We start from the raw sequence: 20,264 nt of genomic DNA on the forward strand, positions 1-20,264 counted from the left end.
TTTTATTAGTTTCAGGGGGAGAAGTCACACATGTTAGATGAGTGACATGGATAGCAATGAAGGACATTTGTTGCCCCCAGTAAAATAACTTTCAGCAATAAAATAGGGATAGTTGGAAGAGATATATAGCCTACACAACTAGGCCTATTCAAGGTCAAAGTATATACTATTGGAGATGATATGGAGTAATTTATGAGTGGATATTATTAGCGATGCATCGATTTTCACCTCGTTGACTGCAATCAGCCTATCGGCAAATAAGATGACATCCAGCGATGGCAGTAGCCGATGTTTATGTGTTGCGTTGCATTCATTTTGTGTCGGCTAAAAGTTATGTTGTAAGCTGCGGATTTAATAACATTAAATTTATGTGCAATCGTGCATCCCTAGATATTATTCTTCATCTATACAGATAAATGGTTTACTTTCTTTTTAACGCATGTACACATTCTTCTAATAGTAGCTTTTCAAGCAACGCCACCGGAATGGGTTGGGTTTGTTGGTTTATTGCTCAAAGACATCGTGACTAATTCTTGTTTCCATTATAAAGGAAAAGGCAAAACCTTTAGTTTGAATAGAAAGAAGTAGCCTGTTATTTACTGCAGTAGCCTAAATAATAACCCTCCTATTGTCTTCCCGTTGACCATGTAACTTTTGTCTTCCCAGGTCAAATTTAATCCGGTCTGGTTTGACTTTTTATAAAGCATACAGTATAAACTATCATCCAGTTCTGTGTTACACCTTTTTGGCCAACTTCATTCCTAATTATTAAGTTTTACACTTTTTGGGGGGAAATTAAGGTCAATAAACCTAATTTCCGTGAAATTATACCTAATTTTTTTGTAAAAAAAAAAGCAGATATTGTGAATTATTTTGACTGAAGTTATTATCAGAGGAACATAATGTTGATCTATTATCACATACTGGTATATGTAAACTTTTAGTCAGAATATTGTTTTGAGTAGGCAACCATCCGTGTTATTTTGGGGCAATTAGATTAAAGAAATCCATATTTATGATATAATGAAGTTTTTAAACGGGTCAAATTTAACCCAAGGACAACAGGAGGTTTAAGTCCCACATTGACATTTTAGCTAAAGAGAGAAATATACAAGAAATTGTCCTAAAATGCAAAAAATATCAAAAGTAAAATAGCTCCTTGTGAATTATTATGGTTCATTTCACAGTGCATACAGATACAACACAGATGCAGGTTTTCTCAGTTGTTCACTCATTGCACAGATGTGCCTCCAAACCGAATGTGTTTTGGTTGCATTGTATTCTAAATATGCTGCTGCAACACAGAGGGTTGTTTGTTATGATCCGTCCAGTGAGAAAGGTTAACTTTTACATCCTCTGTATGGGATCAGTTCCTTCATCAGGCTGAGCAACGAGAGCTTCAGTCAGCAGAACACTGCTTCCTGCGTGACCTGTGGCCTTAAACTGTAAGTATTTTAACCATGTAGCCTGACTACTCCATATACTGTGGAGAAATTTTAAGTTATATGTTATGAGCTTTTTGAAGCTTAATGTCTGTCATTTCACTGCAAAGCTTGTAATTGTTACACCAACATGATTCCACCACATGTTGGTGCTGTGGGATTATAACGCCTCTGAGATAAACACAGCAAAAATGTACACAAAGAAGTTGTCTTTGTTTAGTAAACGCTGCTGCCACATGCAGCTGTTGAGGTTGAGACCAGGCTTCCTTTCACTTTTCATTTGTCTCTTGGTAAAGAAAGCAAATTGTCAAAAATAGACATTTATTGTTCTCAATTGTTTGAGAACCTTTAAAGTTATAGCTCTACACAAAAGGAGGTCATCGTTTTAAATACAGTAAAAGTGGCAATAACTATTAGACTTTAAAGGTGATGCTTAATTACTACATGAGTATCACCGAGAGAGAAAAATACTTTAGCTGGTGTTCAGGTTTTTACAGTGTCTGACTGTTTTCATGTGTTTACAACAGAGGACTGTATAAATGAAGTCATAACTGATTCAGATTATGAAAGATCACGATGTGAAAATGAAACGAGCAAGACTTGATAACGGAGTTCCCCAGTGACTACATGCTTGGATAAGTTGTGCTTCTGCTGTACTGTATATTCCCGTTACTGAAATTAGGTCTGCGTGTCATTAGCCTCAACTATATTTATTTTGAAGGTTAGTAGTAATACTGATATTCTCATGGGGGATTGTTTTTTTTTACCCTCCCCAAAAATCCCAGAAGATTCCCCGGTCACTGAATGCACCTCTGAAAAGCTGTATTTTATTTCACAATTAATTAATTAAATTAAATTAATAATTTTTTAAAAATTATATTAATGTAATACAATTTTTCATTTTTATTTTTATGTATTCAGCAGATTTTTTTTTGATTTTTTCTACTTTATTGCCATTAATACAAATTAACAGGCAAGTAATCATCACAAAACAAAACCGCCTGGAGACTGGGCCTCACCTGACATACATGTACACAAAAACAAAGTAACGCCACATATGGATGGAGTGCACACACATCCACCCTCATATATACCTACAAAAACTATACATCAAAGACAATTAAGTACAGGATTCCTTACTAAGGTATTCTATAACTAACATCCATCTCCTTTTGAAAATAGGCAACTTCAGTTGTACCTGGGCAGTCATGTATTCCATCATGTACACCTGTTTGACTTTTTGTAACCATTGAGCACTTGTGGGAGGGTTAGTTAGTCTTCATCCAGTTAATGATTAGTTAGTGATTATTTATCTTGCAACCATCAGTAAGATAAGCAGAACTTAGCACTGATCTGTCAGCAGATTTTTTAAAAGCAAGTTCTCATTGCTGGTTTGTAACTTCCTTGAACCTGTTGAATAGAGTGAGTAATATATCACATCCTTATCAGAGGTGGAATCATTCACTGCTTCACATCCAGTTTTTACAGTAAGGCTGTTGGCCTACTTCCCCCTCGCATGAACAACACGGTTCTCTCTTTGTTCAGAAACGTCTTTCTCTCTGTGCCTTGAAACAGCAACGCCTCCATCAGTCTCTTGCACAGAGCAAAGACGTTTGCTTTTTCTGCAATGTCGTCAATTCATGTTGCTCTTCAGCAGCACAGATATCCCCGTATCCCCGGGTGAACACTATGGACTCACATGCCGGTAATGTCACCGCCCTGTGGTAAAAGAGGAGTAACCTGCCATGTGTGAGAAGAGGATTGCGATCACGAGGTAGATTATTACACACACACACATCACATTTTATTTTCAGGGAGCTGTAACTCAAAATGTCCTAGTATGTCTGTCATCGAGTATTACCGTTGTGCTTTAATATTCATTCTGCATTTGAACACTTTGCACACAAGTGACACTAAATGACAAGGAGGTGACTTTTTGAAAACATTGACATTGTGTTGCATGATTTAATTATACTGCACACATTACACCCAGGCCTGTACGTGATGAGCTTTTACCAAAGTCCACCAAAGAGGTGCAGCAGGCAAAAGATCTAATGTTGAAGGGTTCTAACATTTCAGTCATTAACAGTTGGCAATAAAATGAGGATCTCTGACCTTTTTAAACGTAAAATAATAAAGATATCTATATAATATACATCGTCGCTGGCATTAAAATGGGCAGATGTATCATTGCACAATATTGCATTTGGTTTGAAAATAACATGAGCAATAGAGATGTCCCCTCTGATAGAGATATACTACACATTATGATCTTAAACCAGTTAGAAACACAAGATCCAGTTTTGAGAGCAGGTGACACAAACACCAAAACTGTGTTCAAGTTTGCAAAACCATAAAAGCATGCTCCAAAAGGTGTTGTGGTCTCAAACGTCTTCATTCAGTCACCAAAATGACATACAGTGCTGGTGTCTTATGAGACAAATGCTGTAATAAAAACCTCCTCTGAGACAAACAACCTTCTTTTTCAACACCAAATCAAATCACAAGTTCACATCTGCAGCCATTTAGTAGAGATACATAAAATGAAATAATTTAAGCAGCTGGTTTAGTTCTCCTTATTTTGCCATCTTGTCATTTACATTATAGACTTTCATCCACATTACAGCTCCATTTTCTGCTCTTTCTGCTTTTATTTTTATTTTTTTTATAATCTTAAGGTAACCAATCTGTTGTGTCCTTTTACATGTGACTACATACTTATTATGGCCACAGAGAATGAGACAACTGAAACCGATTTCTCCTCTCTGGGAACAAGGTATGAGAATATTTTGAGCAGCCTGCACTTGTGTTAAATGTCGTGCAAAACCATGCATTGCTTTCTATTCCATGTGGTATGTGTGTTAAAAGTAAAAAAAAACTGTGTTGAAAGAATCAGAAAACATTACAAGATAAGTAAGTGTATTTGCAGTCTCTTCTATAGTCGGCAGAAGTGCATCAAAACAATAGAGAAGGACTTTAAACTGCAAATATACCTCATGTATAATGACCTCTAGTGGTAGTGAAGTGTTTGTACAGCATTTAGGCCTTTGGCTGTAAAGGCACATCTTGGGCATTGACCTTCTGAGGACAACAATTAGGTTTGAGACCACTGGACTTGACTTTAGGCTCTAACCTGCACCCACGCTGCAGTATAATGACACAGCAGCAGATAGACACAACCCTGTCAGCACCTTATAAGGTAATGCAATACTACAGCATGACGTTAAGTTATAATATATTAATCCTCAATGGGAAATGCATTCTCCCTATTTAACCCATCCTAACCAGCAGCCACAGTGCAGCAGAGCTATAAGACATCAGAAAACAATGAGAAATGCCTGTGAAAAAAAAGTTATAAAGCTCAGAGTGAAGATACTGACATCAAATGAAACTAGAAAACCTAATGAACCCAACATGTCATACTAGCTAACGCTCCAAACTTACGCAAAATGTTGGCAAAGACAAACTGACATGGCCATTTTCAAAGGGGTCCCTTGACCTCTGACCTCCAGATATGTGAATGTAAATGGGTTCTATGGGTACCCACGAGTCTCCCCTTTACAGACATGCCCACTTTATGATGATCACATGCAGTTTGGGGGCAAGTCATAGTCAAGTCAGCACACTGACACACTGACAGCTGTTGTTGCCTGTTGGGCTGCAGTTTGCCATGTTATGATTAGAGCATATTTTTCTATGCTAAATGCAGTACCTGTGAGGGTTTCTGTACAATATATGTCATTGTTCTGTGTTGTTAATTGATTTCCAATAATAAATATATACATACATTTGCATAAAGCAGCATATTTGCCCACTCCCATGATGATAAGAGTATTTAATACTTGTCAAATCTCACTTTAAGGTACATTTTGAACGATTACAGTTTTTCTAAATCGCATTGGCTCATTTTCTGAAACAGTATTAACTTTCTCTAAACTGTAAGTGCAATTGTCACAACTGCTTGCTGTGATATCACAACTCTATTGCATATCTGCAAAAGGTGGTAACTCCCCCAAAACACTTCATGCGTGCTTCAAAACCAGTTATTGCGTCAGTAAACTGACCAAAATGAAAAGTTGTTTAGTCATCGTGTGAGCCGTACTGGTCAAAACGTTTAGATGTTTTCTCACCACGGCAGTCAACCCTGGAAATGTTTCTAATATGCAAATCTGTATCATGTTTTGTTCTGCTTTTTGTCGACACTGACTGCTTACTGACCTATACCAGAATGTCAGTTTTGTCCAGACCGCACAGAGCTTTTTAGATTCTGATTTCAACTGAGGTAAAAGTTACAGTAACTGAAAATCAATAGGCCTACTGTAAAAAGAATATGCACATTTGTATGAATACCGTACATTTATTAGTGAATCAAAGACGTGTGCAAGTGGGTATTGTACTGAATCTTTTGCACATGTGCAAAAAGACGTGCAGTTTGCTTGAATGAATGAGAAAATTCAATAATAAACTAATTGTTCAGGGATTTGAACTTACTGTTTTGATAAAAAATAATTCTCATTTAAGAACTGAGCCAAAAGCGAATGAGAAAAACTGCAATTTGCGATTAATTGCGATTAACTATGGACAATCATGAGATTAATCACAATTACATATTTGAGTCAATTGACAGCCCTAGTTTTCTTCTTTTTTTTTTGTCCAAGCAGCCGTTCAAAATTAAGTGACAATTAATTTACCGTAATGTTGATGTGGAAAAGCAGCCGATTCTCCATTTGAAATGCCAGAATTGTCAAATGTCTGGCATTTTTTTCCTGAAAAAAGACTTCAACAATTGATCAATTCAGTAAAATAGCTGCCGATTACTTTTCTGTCGATCAGCTATTCAATTTATTGACTAATTGTTGCAGCACCTGGAGATCAACCCTAGTTTTAAGGCCAGTGCCTTGCTCAAGAGCAAAGCATTTATTGTTCAGCTCGTGCTTTTGTCTCGTACCACTAACCTGGTTCACAGCAGGTGCTAAGCTATGTGTAGTTTTTGTGTGACAGAATGGCATTTGGCTTTGACTAATATTGGTACAAGACACGTCTGCACACCTACTTGGTGATTTGAATACCACAAAGGCCCACCCATTGTACAAAACACAAACTGCTATTGCACAGTAATATAGTTTAGATGGCATGTTCTTTTTGATCTCCTGCTGTACACAGAACGTGTACATTTAGATCAACGTGCTCTGAGTTAATAACATTTCAGAGCTGATTTAATTATTAAGATTAGCTCTGAGGGGCTCCACAGCAGAATTATGACTCATTTAGCAGACACACTCTCTCTAGTGGAAACTACAGAAAACCCCTGATAAGCTGTTATTGTAGGCATGTAGGCGGTGTATGATAAGGGTCTTTTGAAAGGTATCTCTGGTGTCGGTGTTTAGAATCATCTCAGTTCTGAAACATGTGATACTCGTGTTTTGAGTGAATGTTAAAAATGATATGAGCAAGGAGGCGCTTCGTTATAACTAATACATTTTGTGACAGTTTCAGAAGAACGTAAACTACTTAGAGAAGAAGAAAATAACTGTATGTTTCTGTCTCTCTTATATCACTTGAGTTTTAAATAAATCTTATTATTTGTCTTCTGTTATTTAGGTGACACAAACCTGATGACTAAATTATTTTGTAAAAGATCATTTCAGTTTCCTGTTGACTTTTTATGGTCCCCTGGTTAACCATTTGCATATTCATAGCAGCACAGGTACCACAGGAAACCACATCCTTAGTCACACCACTGATGATGATGAGGATGCCTTTGCAGTGACAAACCGAAACATTGTTCCACTGAACGCTCTCACACAGACGTCAGTGCTGATGTGACTCTGAAGTGGCAGAATTTTAATTTTTAAGAAGGTAAGAAGATTGATTCTTTAAATTTCTTTAAAACGAGAACAGAAAGTGTTTATGAAAAATGTTCTTTTTAAGATGTTTTAAGAGAATTTGTTGTTCATTTAATTACCTTTTAATTCTGACTAGTGAACACCGATGTTCTTTTATGAATGTGTTTAATTGTTGAATTTGATACTAATGGTGATGTTTATTGTAGATACATTTCTTTGTATTTGATATTTAGCAACAAATCCCACAGGAAGGCTGAGGGTTTTTGTTTTTTAGAGTTTAGAGTTGAATTTCTTTTTTTCTTTTTTTCTTTTTTTTTTTACTACAGAACAAATACTATTCAAATATTCTAACGAGTATGTCTATATTTAGTTTCAGCTGGTGTGTTTCCTCCTGTCTAACCATCGGCTGATATCAGCGGGTCGTCCCCATGGCTCTTAAACCTGTGTTCCTATTGTTGCTGTGGGACCTCGCTTTGTTTGTTCATGTTGGTAAGGTGGCTTATTTAATCACTGTCTTTTTCTTGTATTAATGTGAATTTCTAAATGTAATTCCCCACATTAATATACTCCCATTTAAGAACTCAGTATTTCATTCTTGTACATTGTTGTGTGTTTGTCTTGATGCTGTGGCCTTGGCTAAGTTTCTATTGAAAATGAGTGACTTAACTTCAGTGGGATTGCCTAGGTAAACACATAATTTAAAGGGTTTGATGTTAAATATAGTACAAGCAATAATAACTGAACGCACTTCTCTTTCTGCTGCAGTCACGTCTTTTTGCAATGTCAGCTGCTCGACGGACTACAAAAGTTTACTGAACTGTTCCTGCTCCGGCTCTGTGCCGAAACACCCCGTCCTCATCAAAGTCGTGTGCGGGTACGAGCTCTCTGTGGTGTCGCTGTCAGTGAATATGCTTCATGTTGGTGCAACTACAGTATGTGGCTTCATGGTAGCCCCACTAGCTTTTATTCAAATGGCAGTGTGGCAGCCAGATGTTGATTTCATCCTCTGTATTACAGGATACCCAAGTTGGGTCATATTGAGTATTGTGCTCTTTTTGAGAGATCCTATGTGGTCAGTTGTTATTGCCTTGTGGGCAACTTTTGAAAACTTGAAATGAAAGTTTCTTCAGAAAGGTTGCTTTGATGTGGATGGAAATAGATTGTTGACCCCCATGGTGGGTCTTTATTGCACCTTCTTCAGAGCATTGGCATCAGAAGGATTTCAGTATTAACATCCTCCACTGATGCCATGATGTGAAATGTATCTAATGTTTTATGATCATTGGTGTAAGGAGTAGAGCCCAACTGATATTGTTGTTTGACAGTTAAAAATAGCAATGATATAACAATGAGCTAAGAACATAAAAGTATGACAGACATTTTTAGAAAAAGGATCCCTTAAATTTGGTTGTTCAATGACCATGTACCAAGCAAGCGGGACATTATACAGTTGAAAAATAAACTAGCAATTGCTCCCTGGTGGACAAACTATGTAATGGCGACACTGTTTCTAAACTACCGCAAAGACTAAACTAAAAGCTATTTTGATAATCAATTAATTGTTTTAATTATTTAATTAATATATTGAATTTATTAAATGAGGATCTGATATTTTTTCTTTGTCATATATGATAATAAACTGGACTGTTAATTGAAATAATCAATTTGAGCACCCAGGGCTTTGGAAAATTGTAATTTTTCACTATTATCTGACTTTTTATTTTTATTTTAGACAAAAGGATAATTCAATTAATTGAGCGAATAATCTGCAGATTTATCGATAATTCGAAAAAAATATTTGTTGCTGCTGGTTGATTTAGTTTTTCAGGCTGTAGGAAGGCTTTTAGCAGCAGCAAACATAAAGAGGGACTTAGCCGTAGCTGTGAGATATTTAATGTTCTTTCTATGAAACAAGTAGGTAGTAAACAATGCTAGTATTTGCTTTTGTCTCTCTGGTGTACCTTTGCTTTAAAGAAACATTCATGATGTGCACCAGTCCTGCATCACTCCTGCTCTAAAACAACCACACGGAAACCACAACCTTTGGTGCTGAGACATTGTCTGATGTCACAGGGCATCACTGATTATAATAACACACTGCTTATCTCTCGTAGGAATGACGACTACGAGGCAAATGGCATCTGTGAAGTCAAACCCTATCAGTCCTGGTGTGAGATGTATCCGGAGACGTTCGATGACGTTATTGTAGTTGAAACCACGTGTACCGCGACAGCCAGTCAACAGGGTGATCAAGTATTAATGAGAACCAGTGAGTCACCCAGCTGGGTACTGAGTGAAGTGGGTAAGTTAAACTGATAACGGCGTGATTTGACATTTCAGTATTTGTCATTTCTGCTAAACAGATGGGAGGATAACACAGAAATTATAAAAAGGTCACACACAGCAATTACAAACCGTATGACCTTTAAGTGGCATTAAAATGTGTGTAAGAAAATAAGTTAAATGTTAATTTCTTTTAATTCTTCCAGCATTATTTTACATAGTTTAGACACATGTAAAACACTTTCCCTCTTGTTAAATATACCCATCACATTACTGTACTTTTTTGTTTGAAAGTTAAAAAAATTCAGAGAATCATTCCAGCAACTTCCCCAACTTCCCCAAATTGTCGTTTAGCAGCAAAAACACCCACCCACCTGCTTTACCCTCCGGATTTAGACAAAAGCTAAAATAATGTTCAACCGCCACTTGTGGTTTAGAGTATTCTTAGCATACACACATTTTCAATTTCATAATAATCCCCTGCTCCCCTTGGGCTTTTCACAGTGAAACCTCCGCCTCCTGGCAATGTTCAAGTGACAAAGACTGACAGATCTTACAACATCACTTGGGACCACAACAACCATGACGACTGTCTCCAATACATGGTGCGCATAAGAGAAAGCAAAGATCTATCAAAGGTAATGTGTGAGCAAAAACAAGAGGCTGTAGCAGTATATCATCGTTGATTCCTCTCTGCTGACGACCCCCATCCAAATGTATTTATTCCTTTCTTACAGGATCCAGTTCATTCCCTTGAAGTGAGCGGAAAGTACACTCGGTTAGACCGGAAGGAGCTGCAACCACATGTCATGTATACTGTGGATGTTCAGGCCAAAATGTGTCCCGGGAATCTCTATGTTGGTCCATGGAGCGAGTGGAGTTCCACTGCGGAGTTTGGAGAGACTGAAGGTAGAAGAGCGTTGTACCTTCCGGCCTTGAGCCATGAAATAATCCACTTTTTCATGCTAAATCACTGCTGTTGTGTTGTTGTGTTTACATGCTTCAAACCATTATACAAGTATCTCTGCATTGATCCTTCATACAAACATTTTACAAACAGGAAGTTATGTCTCCTTTACAGGAATGAATGGACTTCGTACGTGGTGGTACATCCCCCTGTCTGCCATTCTTCTTGCTCTCCTGTTGCTGGGTTATTTAAAAAAACCGTGAGTACAGAAAACAGTTATTTCCTTCAAGTTTGAGAATTTGACCCCATTCCTTTCCTCTTTTTAAAGCTCCAGTTGGATTTGCGCCTTGAACCTTGGCGCTGTTGGTACTAAGTTACCAGCAGAACTTTAATAACTTGTCAAAGTCTCTCTTGATTAACAATTCTCAGTGGTCCACTTGGTTCCATATTTCCCAACGTACAGTGGGGTTTGTCACTTCATGACGTTTATCACACCGTCTCAAAAGCCTCGTATATCTGTTTTCAAACTGGTGGTCCTCGATGTTCAGTGATTTAGTACTAGCTTTCGGAGATGCTTTCTGAAATGGAAATATATTTTGGACTGAACCATCATTATAGAAATAAAAAGTGCAAATCATATTGAAGTTTACATTTCCTTTTCAATTTGCACCTACGTGAATCTGCGTTCGTTGCGCAGAAAGAGAAGTTATCAAAGTGAAAGAAAGAAAATGAAGTCTTAAGGTCAGCAGCTCTTTGTCTTCCTGTAAATGATCAGCAAAGCTTCTCACTGCTTCGATCTACACTTTCCTGGCATCACCTCCCACATATAGAGAAACCACTGCTGCGATGTACGTGCAGCGACACATTGCACTGAAATGGCAAGCAGACATAGGAAGTCATGCAGAGCATCAGTGTCGCAGAACTGAGAACACCTCTCTTATTAAAAAGGCACACAGTGACGAGGAAAAAAAACACAAGCTTGAAAAAGTAAATGAACTTTGCACTTGCACTATTACCTCTTCGTTTCTATCCATTTTAGAGGATGATATAAGATATATCTCCTGTGAGTCATTATGATATCATCTTGGGTTTTGGTTCAATGCACTGCTTACATAAGCTCTTTGCAATGGATCTCAGTAGTGGTATGATGTCTGCATATGCTTCTGCAGACATCTGTGATATTCACTCACCAGTTTGTGAGGTACATCGAGTTAAAAGCGATCCTACCTTCATGAGGTTATAATGCTCAGTTTTTATTTAAACTGTTTTAGATAGATGTTGATTCAGCATTATGGATTATGTTATTCTTACAGGTGTTTTCCAATATTTTGCTTTTATATCAATGATGGTAGACAAAATATTAGAAACACCTCTCAATTAAACAGCAACTCAAATTGCAGCCTCCAAAAGGACCAAAGAGTTGAATCAACACGTCTTTAAAACAGCTTCAACAAAAACATTATAAACTTCACGAAGGTAGGATTTATTGCAGGACTGTTGAATGCAATAGAATAAAATGATTTGTCCCCACTAGCCCAGGAAATATGTCTTTGCCTCAACAATTAAGACAAAACAATAAACAGCACAATAGAAATAATTAGTGTGACACACATCACAAATCATCAGCAACACACTGACAACAACATAACTTATATGTTAGTGCTGTTTGTTTGTTATATTGATGAAAAAAAAGGATTCTTTATGTGTACTTTTTGTTTACCAGAGTTGCTCTGCAGTGTTTTCTGGTAGGAATCATCTCGAATTCAAAGCAGAGAGGATGTTCAGTATCATTATCAGTAGACAGAACTTTTCTGTGTACAGCAATATTATACAATATAGAGTACCTAATGATTTTTGCTGACAACCTAAAATGCCCCCCGTTGTTCTAATAACTCTAGCAACCTTGTTTGCCACAGTCAGGCCACCATACCAGATGTTTTAACACCAAGATGCTCTCTATTAGGCTGACGTTCGCTTTGATTGACTCCTTGAGTTTTCTTGTTAGAAATGGACACTGACTGGTTTCCTTAAAATTCACATCAACATTGTTTTAGACTGCTTTAACTTTAAGATATTTGTATCTAATAAACTGGCAACTATAGTATATATTTCTGCTTTATTGATAAGACACTCAAAACTATCCGTTTCTTGCCGAAGGAGCAAAACAGGTGAAAACTAACACTCCAAATTAGCACATATGTAAATGCCACAACGGGGGGGCATAGCGCATGTGGACAGTTTTGATCTGAATATAGCCGACTTCAGCTTTGTACTGTGTAATAATTTCCATGAAAGACATTTAGTGCTATCAGCATCACTGGTTATGAGTTAGAAAGCTGTTGGTCTCGACTTTGCTTCTGCAAAGCTCAGGTACCGAAAAAGGAAATCGCCTCATCAAAAGTGACACAGCGCAGTTGAATTATAGATGTCATGTTCTTTTTATATTTCCATTATTTTTTCTAAAAATCATTTCATATTTGTTTCAGGTGGTGGATGAAAAAATTCCAGCGGATTTTATACATCCCAAGGGCGGAAGAGTTTTTCAACCATGGAGGGAACTTCAAGGTAAGAGAAGGCAGAACAAGCTTTGTGTGTAATTTCCAAATCACCCAGCAGGTGTTGCCCAAGAGGAGACTTTTAGCACATCCTGTGGACCCAGCTTTGGTGGGACTTTCCCTTCACTTCACATTTAAGGGCCTTCACTATGTGAATGACTCAGTGTGCAGGGGCTTCAAGAGGCTTTTCGTTTTTCATCTGTCTGACATGCTGTGGGTAGATACGTGTATGACAGCCCGACCTGTTCCACCCCAGTGGAAAATACCCCTGGTACACATCTTTGATGTGTCATTGTCAGGCTAAAAAAAGCCTGTTTTTCACTTGATAGGGGCACAGGGTGATAATTATGTGGTTTACACTCTTTATCGACTTACCGATGTTTTTATGATTATCTTTTCCATCACCTTTTTATATTTTCCCCTAATGTAAATTTCTCTCTTTTGACACCCATGGACAGACTGATTGTTGTTCTTTATGAAATATACCCATTCTTCTTCTTCATGTTTGTTAATTTAATGTTAATGTTGATGGAGAGCAGGCTATATATCTGTAGGACTATGTTACCAAAAGGGCCTCAAAATGGTTCCATTTCACTTTAAACATAGACTGTATATAAGAAGTGGACGTAGTCACCGTGACGTCACCCACTGGTTTGTAGACTGCCGTTTTGAAGCCTCAAGTTCGACATTTTGGCCGTTGCCATCTTGGTTATTTGCAACCACAAGTGACACAAGAGGGTGGAGCTAAGTGCAACCGAACGCTGAATAAGATAAAATAATAAATTCACTAAATGAACATCATGCTGTATTGAAGAAGACTTGAAACTAGTGATTGAGACCATAAACTCATGTTTACAATGTTTACTGAGGTAATAAATCAAGAGAGAAGTAGGCTCATTTTCTCACAGACTTCTATACAATCAGACTTCTTTTTGCAACCAGAGGAGTCGCCCCCTGCTGGCTGTTAGAAAGAATGCAAGTTTAAGGCACTTCCGTGTTGGCTTCACTTTTCAGACCCCGGAGTTTCCCACTGCTCTTACATCACAAAGGAAAACCTGAAACATGTCCAAATGTCTTGTCTAAAAGTACCTAGAAATGAATGTGGTATACAATAACACTAAAAATCAACAAACATGTTTAAAATGACTTAACATCTGCTTGGCACAAGTAGATAAATCAGAATCAGAATTGCTTTAATCACCAAATGTACAATGTACACAGGAATATGACTTGGTGATACAGCACAGTAAAACCAAGAAAGGTAAAAGTGAAACGGTTAAGTTAAAGAAAGATAAATACAAGAATTATATACAGTTGCAGTTAATAAAGAACAGCTGTTAAGCAGTCGAAACCCAGGAAACTAGATCAGGTTTTCTGGGTTTCAAACAAACTAAAACGACTTTTCACCGACACTTCAGCCGTAGATTTGAGTGTTGCTGTCTTATATGGTGTATCACAATAATATCAGCATCATCAGGAGTGTGCTGTAGATGTTGTCTCGTATCATATCCATTTTTGAGGTAATCTTTCCCTGGTCTTATCAGAGAGTTTTAGCTGAGTGTAAAGAACAATACAGGGCTGTTTGAATACTGTATCTGTTAAAAACAACAAAATCCTTACCTGTATGCTGTCAAATTGTGATATTGTTACTTCTGAGTGAACCATATGGGGACATTATTGTAGCAAAACTATTTGCAAATGTCTGTGGAGAACTGTATCTCAATCCATGTGTGCGTAATCAGATTTGTAAATGTGTAAAAGAATCTCTAAATGCGTACTGAGATTTGTGAATGAGTTCAGGAATATTCCGAATCTGTGTGAGCCTAATCAGATTTGTAAATAAGAGTATTGAGATTTGTAAATGTTTTAACAAATCTGTAAATGTGTACATATATATTATTGGCTGAAAGTATTTTGCCTTCCTGACATTTCACCGGGTATAAATTTACTCACCAAATGGAAAATCTCCCCGCATTTGGCGCTTGGTCTGTGTTCATTTCGGACCGTGCTTGTCTGTATTTCCAGCTCTTGGAGCAAAATACTTAGGCTTTTCAGCCAATAATAATATCTATGTACACATTTACAGATTTATCTATGCATTCACAGATCTATTTACGCATTTACAGATTTGATAGCACATTTCCAAATCTCAAAACTCTTGCAAATCTGAATACATATTTGGAGATTTTTGTTTTTACAAATCTGATTACGTTCACACTGATTCTGAATACACTTTTGCAGATTCCTGTACATATTCACAAATCTCAGTACACATTTTGAGATTCTTTTACACATTTACAAATCTGATTTTACACACACGGATTGAGATGCAGTTTGACAATTCTCCACATACGTTTGCAAATAGTATTGCTACAATAATGCCCCCATAGTATCACCTGAAGCTCAGCCAAACCATTAGCTTGAGATCTGTATGCAGTTACAAACGTTGGTCAGCAGAGGGCGCTACGGCTGCAAATAACAAAGAGATCATACTTACAGTAGAGTGAGGAAGTACTAGAGAGAATATGAAATAGTTCTTGATTTAGCACTGCTTTCCTGTACTTTTTATTTCACTATGCTGAATGTGTTTAACTGGGCTAAGGCCAGCTGGTGAGGCCAGCTTGTTTACCTCTATAAAAAATACACAAAAATACAACTGAATAAACAGTGCTTTCAAAATATGATATAATGAGAAAATATCTGTGGTACAAAGGTACATTATGTCAGAAAGTACATGTTTGTTTTATTCAATATATACAGAGTAAACTGATCTCTTTTTAACCTTGGCTGTTCACAAGTCTTACAGCTTCTGGAAGAAAATTAAACTAGTTTCTATTTGTTTTAAATGCAGAAGCGATATAAAAACACATAAGTGATGACATTAGTTTATAGAAGACAAAGAGGACATTTGTGGGGTCATTGATAACCATGTATTTCTTTTGTCAAGATGATTTAGGAGCAATAAAAGATGTATAAGATGTTGACAGATATGGTATTTAATCCCCAGTGTTTACAACCAAATACCTTCAAATACTCCACCAGGCCTTCATTAAAGCTGCAGTGGGTAGAATTGGAGCAAATATGATTAAAAAGTTATTTTTATAAAACACTATATCCTGACAGTAGTGCATGAGACAGGTAATCTGGAAAAAAAATCATGTGCCTCTGTGTCCCCCGGTGCTCCTAACGGCATCTGCAAGATGTCACAGACCGGAGGAAAACAACCAATCAGAGCCGAGCTGGAGCCTTGGCGTCTCTGAGCAGCTGTCAATCACTCGCGAACTCCGATCAAACGGTCAAACTAGGCAGCGCTGATCAAATATAAATCAATATTCTGTTACTGTAATGCCTATTTCTTTCCTTAAATGTTTTCAGAAACATCTTGTAGTGTACTGTTTAGCTGTAAAATGAGAAAGTTTGTGACCCGGCAGCCATGTTGAGATCAGTTGAGGAAATACCAAGCAGCGCCCACCAGCCGGAGCACAGCCAATAGGAACGCTCTCTCTCTCTCTGTAATGACCTGTGATTGGCCGCAGTCTCCCATCAGATCGATTTTTTAAAGCCTGAAAACAGAGCCATGAGGAGGTGCAGAAGTATTTCAAGTGTTCTTAGTTTTCTCTCAGAACACTTGAAATACAATATGCTGAAAGGTTATTATGGAATTTTTGCCCAATGATGCCAAAAATATACTGCCTACTGCAGCTTTAATAGTATTTTTTATGAAAGATAGTGAAAGTATGTGAATATTAATAGCACTCTCAAATTCATTAAACTGGATTTCAATTTACTTAAATTTGTTTGTTTATAAATGACGTCTATGCAACCAATTATATTACATCATTCTGAATCTGGTGCAGAAATAGGTGACAGTGTGAGAGTGAAACAACATGTTAACAGTGTGTAGTGCTCTGTGACAGTTGTGAAGTTCCTCAAGTATAATCCTTGTAACTCTTCAAAGACATATTTCCTCTGCTGTATTTTGCACTCTCTACCACATCTTCAGGATCACTGCAACACACTGAACCGGCTCGCTGAGAAAACATTGTTCTAGTTTGACTGCACTATCTTACTCGTGCGGTGCAGACTGCTTACGCGTTGTCAGCGGATCAGAGACGGTTCAGAGATGCTGTTGAGCTCTATACCTCAGGATGTGGTGGCCTTTGCGTGAGGAAACTGATTGATGCTTATCTGGCCATCACCTTGCTGAATGGAAGCTGTATGTGGCTGCAGAAGGTTTAGATTTCAGTAGCATGTGTGTGTTGATGTAAGGCCATGCAGATTTGTTGGGAGAGTGGCATTAAATGTGCATCAAAGTAAATATATATGCATGCAGTATTACTTGTTAATTCAGCACAAAATATAAAAACAATTATATTTTCATTATGGAGTGAGTCTTTGCAGTCTGTCCATGTAATGCTCAAAATCCTCGTGTTTAATGACTAAAAAAGCAATATGTTCAATACAAAGTTAGAAAAGTGTATTGCTATTTTAAAAACATACAAAAGTTCAGACACTCAGACATTGATTAGAACGGATGTCTTCACTTCAGGCACCCAAAGATATATTTTCCCATACTTCAGTGTCATGTTATGTCTGTACTGGGATAATTATTAGATGTATATATGGACCTTTACAATAGTAGCTTAATGTTCAGATGTAGTCTGCTGAAATCCCCAAGTAATAAATATGTTTAGGAACTTGCCCGAGAGTCTCACTCTTCAAACGTGCAGTGGCAGTGGTTAAAAACATACTGATAAAGAGATTAGATAATGAGTAGGTTCTCTCCTTTAACGTGTTTCATAATGGCCTCGTGCACTTCAGTTTTTGAAAAGGTGCTTTTTTTACACACTCATATCTGTCTGCATGCCATTAAAGCTTAGCTTAGCTCAGCTTAAAGACTGGAAGCAGGGGGAAACAGCTAGCCAAGGCTGTAAAGCTCACTATTCACATTCTACATCTGGCTTGTTTAATCCATACTTAAAGGGTAACTTTGGTATTTTGCAACCTAGAATCAATTTTTACATGTTTTTGTGTCTAACTGACTAATAGGAAAAACAATTTCTGAAACTGGTCCAGTACTGAGGGAGAACACTGTTGACGGCAACTGCTCACGGGCTGCAATGTAATCCTATTGGGGCAAGCTGGCACCGTCACTAACGTCCACTACAAGTGCTTGTTTTTACCATGACAGGCTCTGATTGTGTCTGACATTATGAGAATAGTCTTGCTCAAGGAGAAGTCTCATTCTGAAATCTGCCGAGGCGACGCGTTGCCGGAAGACAACGGTGGAATAGTGGAATACTAAAAGATTTAAAATGCCATGGCTGAATATTTAGATGATTTATACAATGTGGATGAGCTCTTTGAAGTGTACAGATATTCAGATTTCACTTCTCCTTGAGCGGGACTTGGACATAATAACAAACAGACCGGATCGAGCGAAAGTTAAGAAAAACGTTTTATTCCTCTGTAGGGTCTTTTCCATAATGTTGTCAGACACTTATAATAACAAAAGTGGCAAAAACAAGCTCTTTTAGTGGACATAATGTGCTCACTTGCCCTCGCAGCTCGATTCGCGGCTGCCGGTTACAGTATTATCCCTAAATACTGGACCAATTTAAAATAAAATATCGTCCACATTACTCACTTAGACACAAAAACATGGGGGAATAGGGTGCAGGTTGAAAAATATACTGAAGTTACCCTTTAAACAGAAGTGTAAAAATGACAAGTAGTGGTTTTACTAGGAGTTGTGTGCTAGAACTAATGCTTGTTCAGCCCAAGAGACAGGCTAACAGTTCCTGCTTCCTGTCTTTTCCAAACGAATGCTAGCCCCAGCATCATATTTACCGTACTCATATGACAGTGGTTTCAATTGTCTCATCAAACTCTCTGCAAGAATACAAATAAGCAGCTATTCCTTCAAACATTTATTTGCCAGTGTTACCATTTATTTAGGCCAAAACTCCAAATTAATGTTTTCCCTTTGCTCTGTTGCAGGAGTGGGTGAAGCCTGTATTCAGAGAGTGCGATTACCTAGAGATCAACTCCCATGCTCAGATGATGAGCGAGAAGCAGCACGACGTCCTGCAGTGGAACAACGAGAAACAAAACTACAGCGAGGACAACGGGATGAAACAAGGTGGTCATTTCCTCCACATGCTGCAGCCACACAGCAACTCGCTGCTGTTCTTCCAGGACGGTGGCAGTTCACAGGGCACCGGTCACTCCACCGGACACGTCTCCATCCACACCGTGACCCTGTCCGGAGAAGAAGAGTTTGAGGAGGAAGTCGTGTCACAGAGCTCTGTAAACACCCTCAGAAGTTACCAAGATGGAGAAAGCTTTGGTTCATTTGAGGAAGACAACAGAGAACACGTTGGCTATGATTTAGAGGAACCTCATGGGCAAAGTGGGATAATACCACAGCATGTACACCAAATATCCAATGATTTATCAGTGGAAAATATAAACTTTCAGCCACGTGCCCAGCTTAATGAACCAGAGAGGGTGTCACTCGTCTCGTTCGTCTCAAACGAGCAGTCAGAAGACGGCTACCCTCACGTGGACTTGGACACCATTGACAGTGGCTTTGGAGAGTGCAGCAGCCCCGGAGCCTCAGACTCAAACATAGCAGAGCAGAAGGAATCTGATTTATTTCACGAGCACAAAAGCTCAAATTCTAACTACGTCAAGCAGTGGATGGTGTGTAGCGCTGTTCAAGAAGACTCCAGCAACTCAGAGAACGAACTCAACGTAACACAGTGATCATCGCCTGCTGAGTTACTGCCACAATCACAGCTTTTAGTGCTGTAGGACACGTATTTAAAAGATGGACATCATTGTTGACATTTCCAGAAAATACACTTTAATTAGAAGCATATATGCTCAGCATATTATCCTGTATATTCTGTTCATCTTGAAATGTTTCAGTTGTGCACTTTGTACTATGTATATAGTCAGGGTTCTGAGTTTTTAAAGCATTTGTTATTGTGTTTTTTTGCTCTTAAAAGACAGTTTAAAGAGACTGGACACAGAGATTTGGTTGGAGAGCCAGACAGGGATGACGGGTATGGAGACTGGAGTATGCCAACATAATTATTAGGGGTGTTGGAAAAAAAAAACCCGATTCACTTATGTATCGCGATTTTTTTTGTGTACGATTTTGAAATAGATTTTTTAATGCCAAAATCGATATATTTGCCTCATTGGAGTCTATGCGGAGGTAAAA

The 20,264-nt window shown here is 37.9% G+C and overlaps 1 protein-coding gene across 1 annotated transcript; it reads left to right on the forward strand.

Annotated features, from left to right (window-relative positions):
• Positions 1-2,882: 2,882 nt before the first annotated feature.
• On the forward strand, positions 2,883-20,148 carry il21r.1 (interleukin 21 receptor, tandem duplicate 1). The gene is made up of 11 exons (XM_037783825.1): positions 2,883-3,216; positions 4,176-4,218; positions 7,145-7,301; positions 7,659-7,777; positions 8,054-8,162; positions 9,403-9,590; positions 10,076-10,209; positions 10,309-10,480; positions 10,653-10,737; positions 12,965-13,043; positions 19,034-20,148. The coding sequence occupies exons 4-11, from the start codon at positions 7,717-7,719 to the stop codon at positions 19,799-19,801; spliced, it is 1,596 nt and encodes a 531-aa protein (XP_037639753.1). The 5' UTR covers positions 2,883-3,216; positions 4,176-4,218; positions 7,145-7,301; positions 7,659-7,716; the 3' UTR covers positions 19,802-20,148.
• The last annotated feature ends 116 nt before the right edge of the window (positions 20,149-20,264 follow it).

This window comes from Sebastes umbrosus, chromosome 11 (genome assembly GCF_015220745.1).
Source record: "Sebastes umbrosus isolate fSebUmb1 chromosome 11, fSebUmb1.pri, whole genome shotgun sequence".
Taxonomy (NCBI): domain Eukaryota; kingdom Metazoa; phylum Chordata; class Actinopteri; order Perciformes; family Sebastidae; genus Sebastes; species Sebastes umbrosus.

What these genes read in the sequence shown, in the direction of transcription:
- il21r.1 (XM_037783825.1), top strand. Translation starts at nt 7,717, where the DNA reads ATGGCTCTTAAACCTGTGTTCCTATTGTTGCTGTGGGACCTCGCTTTG. An exon ending in GGAGTTTGGAGAGACTGAAG is followed by an intron (nt 10,481 to 10,652) that starts GTAGAAGAGCGT and finishes TCTCCTTTACAG; the next exon opens with GAATGAATGGACTTCGTACG. An exon ending in CTGGGTTATTTAAAAAAACC is followed by an intron (nt 10,738 to 12,964) that starts GTGAGTACAGAA and finishes TATTTGTTTCAG; the next exon opens with GTGGTGGATGAAAAAATTCC.